General features: G+C 38.6%; 1 protein-coding gene across 2 annotated transcripts in view; it reads left to right on the plus strand.

Annotated features, from left to right (window-relative positions):
* large2 (LARGE xylosyl- and glucuronyltransferase 2) overlaps positions 1-12,237 on the plus strand; it is a 106,680-nt gene that overhangs the window by 84,380 nt on the left and 10,063 nt on the right. For both annotated transcript variants that reach the window (XM_037540203.1, XM_017708026.2), the window contains 8 exons: positions 350-432; positions 1,325-1,448; positions 3,780-3,951; positions 4,042-4,146; positions 5,126-5,238; positions 7,796-7,921; positions 9,959-10,114; positions 11,635-11,798. In XM_037540203.1, coding sequence (XP_037396100.1) covers positions 350-432; positions 1,325-1,448; positions 3,780-3,951; positions 4,042-4,146; positions 5,126-5,238; positions 7,796-7,921; positions 9,959-10,114; positions 11,635-11,798 — 1,043 coding nt within the window. The remainder of the gene's footprint in view (positions 1-349; positions 433-1,324; positions 1,449-3,779; positions 3,952-4,041; positions 4,147-5,125; positions 5,239-7,795; positions 7,922-9,958; positions 10,115-11,634; positions 11,799-12,237) is intronic.

The raw sequence follows: 12,237 nt of genomic DNA on the forward strand, positions 1-12,237 counted from the left end.
AAGAGTCACATGAAATGGCATCAAGAGAGATTATCAGTGGACTGCTGAGGCATTATGGGAGATGGAGGCTTCAGTATTTATACAGAAAGGTACTATGGGGGATTTAGAGATTTATAATAGGATATCATCAATAATACCAGGAAAATCTAAGAAGCTTATGTTTTTGAAATCATGATTTTAGTCAGTTATGCAGTAGATAGAAAGCTAAAGTGAGCCAGAAATTAAATACATACAGAACATACAGAAATACAGAGCACAGAAAAGCACATAAATCACGCATGGCTGCAGTAATTGATATATTTATATTTTATGCAAATGCTAAGTGCTCTCTCTTTCTTTGTGCACACAGCTGATTCATGTTGCATGTGTGTGTGCGGGTCACAACGCCAGCCGAGACGTGGTCACCCTGGTCAAATCCATCCTGTTTCACAGGTGAGGATGTAATAGGAGAAATGGGGGAAAATGCCCCACTTCTAGCCAGTATATCTAATATTTCTCACGGTGAGAATGTTGTAAGAATATTGAAATTATCTAACCTACCACTATTTTTTTTTTACTTGTTTTAAGCCATTTTATCTAGTGAAAGTGTCTTATTGGATTGGCAGATCATTGAACATGCTTCAAGAAAGAAGGCAGATAATTTTACTTCTTTGGAGTATGAGGTGCAATGAAATGCCAGAGGGCGCTACTCAAGAACCAGGGGGGGGAAGGTATACATGTCTTCCCCCCTGGGGCCCAGTAGAAAGGACAAGAGTGGGGTTATGCAGATTTTTTGGGGCAGTCGTGGGCTGGAGGTTAGGGAACCAGCCTTGTGACACAAAGGTCGCTGGTTCAATCCCCTGAGCCGAGAGTACGTGACTGAGGTGCCCTTGAGCAAGACACCTAACCCCCAACTGCTCCCCGGGGCGCTGCGGATAGGGTTGCCCACCACTCTGGGCAAATGTGCTCACTGCCCCCTAGTGTGTGTGTGTGTGTGTGTGTGTGTGTGTGTGTGTGTGGTGTTACACTGCATGGATGAGTTCAGTTGAGGAGGTACATTTTTCCCAGGGTCTCTTCATTTCAATTGAGTTTCAATTTCAAGAGTTAATATTTGAGGAAAAATTCTATAGAAAAGACACTTTTATTAACTCAGGTGAGAAGCTTCTTCCCCCAAGCTGCCCTGACATGTTAAATGAGAAACATTCTGCAGTCCAAGCTCACTCTGACATCACAGCCTAATGCCCAGATATTTGTACACAGATGTGCACAGTATTTAATACTGCTTGCATGTTAGGCTGAATTTATTGTTATTCTTTCATCACTGATCCTCTGTTCCTCTTTCCAGGAGAAACCCACTGCATTTTCACTTCATCACTGACACGGTGGCCAATCAGATCCTCAGCACTTTGTTCCAGTCGTGGATGGTGCCCTCGGTGCAGGTCAGCTTTTACGACGCTGATGAACTGAAGGTAAAACAATTTCACCCAAACCAACACACACGTGCCTCCTCTTCCAAAGCATGGAGCTCCACAGTTATTAGCTCACTGTTGTTTTGCTGTGTTTTTGAAATGTAGTTATATAATTGATAAGCGTTGTACATTTTTACATGACTATTTTCTAACCTCTCTTTATCTCCTAGAATTAAACAGACTGTTTTTGTCACTGTGTCTTCAATACTGTTTTATGTAAATAAGCTCTGTTCTGGTTGACTATGCTGGATTGTTCTTCATTAAAAAAGTAGCCCGGACTGAAACACTCCTTATAACTTCTGTGTGAATGGGTGGGGCTAAATAATATCGCAGATAATATCTGGTTAGTGGTGGTCCCTTTCCATTGATGGATGGGGGGGCGGGGGCGGGGGGTTGATAAGCTGCATCAACACATGGGCTGTAGTCAGTAATTGCAAATGTACCTGTATGGTAGGTGTTTCTGATAAAATGGTAGGTACAGGGTAAAAGGAGGGGGGTGGCACCTCCAAGAGGCCTGGATGTTATATTTAAAATAAATTTGAAAATGTTCATTAATAGAAAAACTGAAGGGTTTCTAGAAATTGAATTTCAGATGTTTAATTGTGCGTCATTACCTCTAAAATTCAGATTCACATTTTATATTGCTCTCTTAAAATTCTATTTCAGTTTAGAATTCAAATGCAGGTGGTATGATAAGTCCAAAATAATAACATTCAAATTCAGATTTTTGCATCGACTTGTTTGCGCTGCCCAAATTAAGACCTGGATGCGGTTTGAGAGACGTTTTGGGGATGTATTTACAGAAATAGTTTGGGTGACTATTGACTTCCAGCGTTTGTTAGCACTGTTAGCCTAGTAGTTCTGGATCTAAACCAAACAAGCTAAAATTTAACAACAAACATACTGTATCTTGGCTGATTGTCCACGTTTGGGGTGTCCACATTTCCAAACCTACATTCTTAAGAAAGATGGTCCTTTAAGGAGTGTTTAGTAAAGAAAATGGGTCTATAAGGAACCATAAACACTCAAAGAACCATTTGCATGATTTAAGGGTTTCATCAGATTGATGGATAATGTGCTGTGGATGGTTCTAATAGAACCTTTTAGAAAAGGGTTTTGCTTTTGTTACAAGTTTCTCATTGTAACTGTAGAAGAACCCTTTTAGGTGCTTCATAGAACCGTTTTAAAAAAGGTTCTATATAGAACCATCTACAGCACATACTCCTGATACAAAGAACCCTTTAATCGTGCAAAGAATCATTTAATCATGCAAAGGATTCTCTGAGTGTTCCAGTTTCCTAAAGAGACCTTTTCTCACAGGAAACACTGACAACCTTACAAACGCCTTTATAATTTATGTTTCGGTGTAGTAACCAGAACTTTCTTGTCATGTATTGCCGTATAAGTTCATTATGTTAGGAAACATGTCAAATTAAGTGGTATTTATTTTAAATAGCTAATTTCCTTTTGGTGAAGTATTCGTTGAAAAAGTGGCTGATGTGTTGTAGATTGTTATTGTTTGAGCCAGACCCTAGACCCAATATATAGGGGTACATGTCTTGCCATGCACTGCTATAATTGAGGGAATTAAGGGCAAGAATGTAAGTTTCACTAGTGTATTCACTACACACACTACATTTCCCAAAATACCCAAAGCACTTATTGTGAATCAGACACAGCAGTGCCGCTGGAGTTTGTAATCACTGTGTCCACTCACTGTCCACTCTATTAGACACTCCTACCTTGTCAGTGCACCTTGTAGATGTAAAGTCAGAGATGATAGCTCATCTGCTGCTGCACAGTTTGTGTTGGTCATCCTCTAATCCTTCATCAGTGGTCACACATTGGTGGACTTTTCTCAGTCCAGCAGTGACACTGAGGTGTTTAAAAACTCTGGCAGCACTGCTGTATCTGATCCACTCATACCAGCGCAACCCGTACTAACACACCACCACCACCACGTCAGTGTTACTGCAGTGCTGAAAATGATCCACCACCCAAATAGTACCTGCTCTGTGAGGGTCCATGGGGGTCCTGACCACTGAAGAACAGGGTAAAAGGGGGTAACAAAGTATCAGAGAAACAGATGGACTACAGTCTGTAACTGTAGAACTACAAAGTGCATCTGTATAGAAAGTGGAGCTGATAAAATGGACAATGAGTGTAGAAACATGTAGGTGGGCGTACTGAAGTGGCTTGGCAGTGTATGTTTACTGATACTTTATATTATAAATATTTTTATGGCAATGTGTCAAAATTTCTGTTCATGAATGGATGTACAGTATCTCTCTCTCTCTCTCTCTCTCTCTCTTTCCCTCCCTCCTCATTCAGTCGGAGGTGTCATGGATACCCAATAAACACTATTCAGGAATTTATGGCCTGATGAAGCTCACCCTAACCAAAGCTCTGCCATCTGACCTCTCCAAGGTCATTGTGTTAGATACAGACATTACCTTTGCCACTGACATCGCAGAGCTATGGGCCATCTTCAAGAAGTTCACAGGTAATTACTCTGATGACCCCAGTGTTCTATTCCACTGGACCCAAAGTTTTGTTCAGAGGAAACGGATGAACAGTGTTGTGTTTATTCCAGAGAAACAGGTGATTGGGCTGGTGGAGAACCAGAGCGACTGGTACCTGGGCAATCTCTGGAAGAACCACAAACCCTGGCCTGCTCTGGGACGTGGCTTCAACACAGGTAAGAGCAAGAAAATGTGTGGAAGTTTACCCATATCTACCAAACCCAATGTATCGGATGCGTTTAGTGTCTGATCCACTTAATCAAACTAAAAGTTAATCATAAATATTTATGTTGGTCAGTGAAAGGGACCACCATGTGAAATTGGAGCGTGTGCTATCATGTTTCCTATCACTGTATAAAAGAGGCTGCATGCTGTCTTTAATGCTGGATGCAGCATGGTAGTTTCTGAGCACATGCACAGTATTGATTGATTTCATCAGGATAACAAAATAATAAAAACAGTCCTCAAATTTTCTGCTTTGTTAGATTGTTATTTACAAATTGAAATATATGCAGCAGCAGCAGCTTCAAAAAGCATGTTAGTAGTGGTGAGTAGTAGATTACACAGCATAAACCTCTTTATAAGAAATGTATAGTTCCTGTCTAAAAAAATTCTCTATTTCTGTGGATTTTTATTTTTCTACATCTTCTGAATCTGCCAGGTATTCTTTACATTGTGATGAATGGACTTACATTAACTAACACTAAAACTCAATAACGTTTTACCCTCTCCTGTTAAATTACTATTTACACTGATCAGGCATAACATTATACACTAACACCACCACCACGTCAGTGTTACTTCAGTGCTGAGAATGATCCACCACCCAAATAGTACCTGCTCTGTGAGGGTCCATGGGAGTCCTGACCCTGAAGAACAGGTAAAAGGGGGCTAACAAAGTATCAGAGAAACAGATGGACTACAGTCTGTAACTGTAGAACTACAAAGTGCAGCTATACAGTAAGTGGAGCTGATAAAATGGACAATGAGCGTAGAAACAAGGAGGTGGTCATAATGTTATGCCTGATCAGTGTACATACATATTTGTCTGTGGACAGTGACAATATATTCATTCGGTTGTACCCAAACTTGTGACTGATACTGTAAGGATATGGACTGTGTTGAGCCTGTTTGAAATTCCTTTGTGGGCTGTAGGGGTGATACTGCTGTATCTGGAGAGGCTGCGCAGAATCGGCTGGGAGCAGATGTGGAGGCTGACGGCTGAAAAGGAGCTAATGAGCATGCTCTCCACCTCCCTTGCTGACCAGGTCAGTGAAGCATTAACCAGCTGTTACCAGCATCAACATCATTAATTTAATTTACATGCACACAATAGCCTGACTATGCTTAGCTAAAAACCTTAACCAAGCCAAGTTGTTTATAAGAGCTGTGTAAAAGACTAATCCATTTATAGTTCCATTCATATTCGTGTTTGCATATTAAAACTTATTTCGAATAGTCTGGCCAATAATGGCCTGGATCACTTTTCAATCAAGCTTAGACTAAGTCAGGGGACAGAAACCTAAATGTTATGAAGAGCCATTTTGTCCTTTTAACAAAAAATCAAACCAACTTGGAAGCCACAATATTTTATGTCCATTTTTTGAAGTAACATTTTACTGTCTCAGTATGTACCAATGTGCTAGTAAAGGCTAAAGAATATAATATAACAAAAACACAGACTTACTTTGCTGAGGTAAAAGCCCCTCAAGTTAACAGAACATGTGTCTTATGATCTACACGTATCACTATATGCTTACAATTTACTGCTGAAAGGCAAAAATCTCAGACGCTCTTTGTGTTATTTTATAAAAGTAATGTTTACAGAGCAGATCACTGAAGAGATGCCGTCTGTTTATAGTTTATAGCCCAGATTTGGGGAAAAACGGGTCGACTTTCAGTAGAAAAACAAACTGAGTTCAGCTTCTTTTATTATAAGGGTTTAAAATGACATCACCATCTATTTGACTGGAAAGAAGAGTTACAGCCTCATACGACGCCCAGCTTCTGAATGTAGCTTATGGAATATGAAAGTTATGAAGAATATGACTGACTGCATTTTGTAACCACCGGCAGTCCCAAGGAGCTGAAAGGGTTAAGCTTTTGCTCAGCTGTAGCCACTTTTCTCGCATCTCCAGCAGGAAACTTTTTCCTAAAAGTGGAACAGTTTCTTGTAAAATGTCTGTCAACGTTTGACTTTTTACGAGACTGAAGTCGCTTCTCGTTCGCCAGCCTCTTGTTCGAATTTTCCCATTCCTCCTTAAATGGAGGCACCAGAATGGAACTGCTGCACCATTTAAGGTGGGATGAGAAAATTTGCATGAGATGCTGACTTCTTGACTTTTTAATAGTTTCTGGTAGCAGATTAAATGTATCAGGAAACCAGCTGTAGTGCTTATAAACACAAATAAGTGCATTCGTCTCCAAATTATCAATATCTGTCTTTGCCTTTTTGTTAGCTACTCGCTAGGCGGGATTGTTGTCTGTGTTCCTACGGTGACCAGCAGTCTGCGCGCCTACTTTCAGGGTTAAAGGGTGAATTAGCAGTTCTACATTAACTCCAGCATTTAAGACCATTTACTGTACAAACTGTGTTGAACAATCAGCAGAGCTTTATTTTACTGTAAAGGAGGATTAATTTATTTTACCTATAAATCTAATTCTGCAGTGGAGCTACAACAGGGTGGTAAAAGAGCTGCATGATGCTGACCCCTGGACTAAGACCATGACGCTTTGAACCAAGCTGTTTCCATGATCATAGCTCCGTTAGACTAGCTTAATCATGCTAAAATACAACCATTAGTGTGCAAGTAAATTGAGTTAATGTGACTTTCAAATCAACTTATTTAATAAATGCTAATGTTAAAAGAGGGTGCTGTCTAAACGTCCAAGACGTCCATTCACTTATTTAATTTCCAGTCAAAATGGCCATTAAGTATTAAGTTATTTATTATTTAGGAGATATTTATGAGGAGATTAGATATAAGATAATATGTTTGCATGAAGAAGGAGAAAGAAGAAAATAAGTGAAAAAAACGGTTCCCAGAACTGGAGATCAAAAATGTTTAGAAGCTACGAAGGAAATGGGGCTCCTAACAATCACCTGGAAGACCTGGTAGACACCAAAAACTGCCCCCATCATATAACCAACACCTACAGCTTTCATCTTTGAGAGAGAGGAGAAAATCAAGCTGCTTCAGATCTGAAATAAAACTGTGGAAAAGTGTGGCTGCAGATTGAAAAACTGAAAGTGAGTCTCCTGAAAAGAATGGAAGCTGTAATAAAGGTAAAGAGTGGCACACTGCATATGAAAATTGTGATATTATTTTTAGCTGTCGAGACCTTTGTGTCATTTTCTGTTCAATGTATATTTGATGCTTTTTTCTGATGTTGAAAAATTAATAACTTGTTCTTACTGGGTGTTTTGACTGGAACTTGTGCACAATAGACTGAAATGAAATATTCACACAATGTAAAGGGAAACCTGAAATGTTTTGATTTAATATTGTTATTAATACATTATGTCCCTTTTTATTTCTTTTGTATAGCTTATAAGCTGTCTATGTATAGCCCTTTAGTTTTTATTTATTGCCACTTAAATGGTAATGGTTAATTGGCCAGGGACCACCAGCAGGCCCAAAGTTTTATTACCCGCTTGTATAACCAACGAATAGCTATACCAGTTTGCATTGGAGTCCCTTTAGTTACTGAATAATAAGCCATAGTGTATAAAAGGCCTGGGCTTAAGGGGTCAATCCATCTATACACTGTGTACTGTGTCCTTGATGATGTTAGTAAAGCATGTTTTGCTCTCTGTGTGTGCAGGATATATTCAATGCTTTCATCAAGCAGAACCCCGTGCTGGTGCACCAGCTGCCCTGCTTCTGGAATGTTCAGCTATCAGACCACACTCGCTCTGAACAGTGCTACACTGAAGTGTCTGACCTTAAGGTAATGAATGATATAAATTGACTGTGTGGTTTTATGTTTGATTGTGCAATATTACAACACCAGTCCAGAGTCAGTGCAGCATAAAGGCTCATTTTATTGCATCTAGAGATACTGAAGGAGAGAGTCAAAAGAAATTAAGTGAAAAAACTGGAGATCAAAAAAGTTGAAAAGCTATGAAGACAAAGGGGCTCCTAACAACCACCCGGAAGACCTGGTAAACACCAAAATGCCCCCATCAGATAAACAGCACCTACAGCTTTCATCTTTGAGAGAGAAGAGAAAATCAAGCTGCTTCAGATCTGAAATAAAATACATTATGTCCCTTTTTGTGTCTTTTGAACCACTTTTATGTTGTCTGTGTATAGTCCTTTTGTTTTTATTTATTGCCACTTAAGTGGTAATGGTTAAATGTCTAGGGACCACCGGCAGGCCCAAAGTTTTATTATCCATTTGTATAACCTACAAATAGCTATACCAGTTTGCATTGGAGCATAAAGGCTCATTTTATTTATTTATCTAGAGATACTGATCTGAAACCAGACAAATATCAGCAGAAAATGGTGGGAGTGATTTGGGAGAGAAAAAGAACCAATGTGATCCAGTTCTGTAACAAATGTGTCCTGAAAGCGCTCAGTCTCACTCTATGATGTGATGTGTTTAGCTTTCCTTTAGATGATCATCCTAAAGGAATATTTTGACAAGATATCAAATTTACTCAATTTTCCACTCCAAAGTCAGTCGGCCCAAATATATTTGATATCCAAAAAAGCTAAAAGGCTAACATTGCTAACAAACCCCAGAAGTCAATGGTCACCCACATCGTATCTGTAAAAACATTCTCAAAACTTCTCCCAACCCTCTCATACAACATACAGATCTTCATTAGAGCCACCCAGGCTTGTCGATGTGGTTTAGCTTAAAGTATGACTTACTGTCAACTATAAATATAAACAAAACGTCAAAGCTTAGCTGAACACTGACTGCAGCCACTTTGAACAACAGCAGTGCTGAATTCCGCCTCTCTATCCTGTGCACAAGTGTCAGATATGCATAAGGATGCCTGACTACATTAGAGAATTCATCATTGAACATGGCTTTATTTTAAAAATTCAGTACTAAACAGGTAGATTAGGCAGAATTCAGCACAAAACCTACAACCCCATTTCCCAAAAAAGTTGGGACGCTGGACAAAATGTATATAAAAACAAAATGCTTTGATGTGCACATCATTTAAACCCTCTATTTCATTGAAAATAGTACAAAGACAACATATCAAATATTGAAACTGAGAATTATTTTTTATTTTTTTAAAGAAAATATTTGCTCATTTTGAATTGGATGCCAACAACACATTCCAAAAAATTGGTTTACTTGATGTGCACATCACTGCATTCTATTTTTGTTTACATTCTGCACCGCATCCCAACTTTTTTGTAAATGGGGTTGTATTGCCTGAAATAGCTGCCTGCGATGGTGAGGTTTAGCTCATTTTTATAGTAAAGAAATCATACTGTGTCCTGAACTACTTTAACAAGTCTGCAGAACCTTAATGAAGACCTGGATACAGTTTAAACATGTTGAGAGAAGATTCTTATGGATGAATTCACACAATAATTGGGTGACTATTGATTTCTAGCATGTAATAGCAACATCAGCCTCATAATTCCAGTTAAAATCTAAAGAAGCAAAATTTGAATTCCAAACATTTTTTGGCTGATCAATTACATCTGGGGTAGGTGGAAAATTATGTGAATAATGGTAAAAACAACAGATTTTAGATCAATAACAATGTCTTTGTTAAAAATGTACAGTTTGAACATTTAATATGCACTTTTTAAACTAACTAATAGAAAATATTGGTGTGGTTATGCCGCTGTTTTGTCTATGCTTTTTCTATGCCTGATTGAGAGATTACAGTAAATATTAATTTTGTTAATACTAAATAAACAAAAAACAACACTCATATTTGCTCTTGGCTAAAATGAAGTAAAATATGTCTTTTTTTCTAATTTTGATTTTGGCCACTCTCTTTAACAGGTGATTCACTGGAACTCCCCTAAAAAGCTGAGGGTAAAAAACAAGCATGTGGAATTTTTCCGGAATCTTTACTTGACTTTCCTGGAATATGATGGGAATCTTCTCCGACGGGAACTTTTCGGGTGTCCGAGTCAGGCCAGCTCTGAAAGCACAAAGGTGAGCCCACCAGTGCAGTTTGATGATCGAATATTCAAATCATTTGGGCCAGCCCCCGTGTTTGTTTTTCAGTTCTATTAAGTATTTAGAAGCTTTTTTAAGCCTCAAATATTGTAGCTTAAATTACATTTTAGAACATTATATATGCTTTATTTATGCATGCAAGTAGAAAAAATAGACTCAGCGCTGAGAATAAAATAAGATAAGGGCTTGTATTTTGACAAATCTAGCACAGCTGGTGTTTCTTCACAGATGAATAAAGCTTTAAGGATGATTTTGAGTCACTGTCTTGAAGAGCATCCCCCCCTTTCCCATAAACTCCCATTAACTCAAAAGTAGTGGATGAACCAAAACATGTTTGGTGCCTGAAGTTTGCTTCTTTGGTTTTGCACTGGAGCTGCGAGGCTAATGATGCTAACTGCAAGCCTAAATCATCACACACTTGCCTCAAACTGTGTGGGGTTGTTCAGTAATCTTTAACAGACTCGCTTATCTGGTTTCTGACTCTGCATGAAATACTGTTATCTATAAATATGAACAAAAGTACAGACAGAATTCAAACTTCACGCTGGCAGCTAAGGCTACTTTTAGCTAGGCAATGTACATAAAAAAGTTTTATAGGGCAAATATTTGGGATAAGGAGAAAACACATTTCAGACTTTTAACTGACTTGGACTTTAGACTATAATCCATTTGTTTAAGTACCCTGTACCTTAATTATGTTTACTTTATTAAAATAAATGATTGAACATTCTATTTAGTCAGTACAATCATAACACTGCCAAAACCATGTAGCTATTTTAACTTATTTTAAGCACAACTCAAAAAAGCTTACAGTGCATGACACATAGTAGCTGTGCACACAAAGACTTTCAGACTTTGGGACATATTTACTTCAAAACAATGGGCTCTAACTGTTCACCATGTGGCCATGAGGGACAGGGATGCAGCCACAATCCCTGCTCTAAAAGGCAGGGGTGTGGCTTAAATAAGGATCTGCCTATGGACTAAAACTTGTGTTTCAATAGTGAAACCTTGGTACAGCATTACAGAGTATTATTTTCACAAGTGTAAATTTAGGGGTTAGAGTTTGGGACAGACACCTCCTAATACAAAATATCCTATAAATGATTATTACTCTCTGTTAATGTCCAGGGTTGAAATCAGTCATAACATAATCCTTCTAAGTAGCTAAAGTCTGAATATTTAATCTTATATTGTAGAACCACAGTTTGAAATACATATAAGCCTTTCACTGACATAAACCTACATAATAATTTATAGAGGCTCATTCCAGGAGGCATTAGTCATAATAAAGGCTGTTTTTTGTCAATGTTGATGTCTTTTCACTTCAGAAAGTGTAAAGATAACTGATGTTTGTTGGAATAAGCCTTTATAAATGTCTATAAAGGTTTTTGTCAGTTGTTATGAAAGGCTTATGTAGGTGTTGTGTGCCTTTAGGAACACGGCCCTTCAGTAAAGTGTGATTTTTAAAACTTGGTTGACTTTCTGTTTTCCAGCTTCAGAATGCATTAGAGGAGCTGGATGAGGATGATCAGTGCTATGATTTCCGGCGGGAGCGGATCATGGTGCACCGTGTTCACTTGTATTTCCTGCAGTATGAATACACGTCCACTGAGGATGACACGGACATCACGCTGGTGGCCCAGCTGTCCATGGATAGGTGAGCAAGACCACACTGACAGAACACATAGCTGCTAGTCTCAGGCGGGCACGCAAGCATCAGTGTGGTTTGATTAAAGTGCAGCCTCATGAGGCCCTCTTAAAAGGCTGATCCATAGTGTTATTGATTGGATTTCAAGGCTTTAAAAGTTGGTATTTCCTGGCTTAGATTAGAGAGTCACTGATCCTGCTCTCTGTTGCTGCAATGGTCGCTTTTTAGCTTACATAAAATGGATAGAATTCTAAAAGTCTTATAGTTATTCAGTGCGAAACACAACTCTGAACCTCACTGTATCATATGTTGTCACATTGGACCTTTGCATTTTGCAAAGAAATTGAATTTTCTACACAACTTAAAGGAGAATTCTTTCAACATTTCTGCATAATTCAGTCCTGGATATGGTAAACAAAGTGATTCTGAGTGGTCTGATGTGAAATTG

Source organism: Pygocentrus nattereri, chromosome 7 (assembly GCF_015220715.1).
Source record: "Pygocentrus nattereri isolate fPygNat1 chromosome 7, fPygNat1.pri, whole genome shotgun sequence".
In the NCBI taxonomy this organism is placed as follows: Eukaryota; Metazoa; Chordata; class Actinopteri; order Characiformes; family Serrasalmidae; genus Pygocentrus; species Pygocentrus nattereri.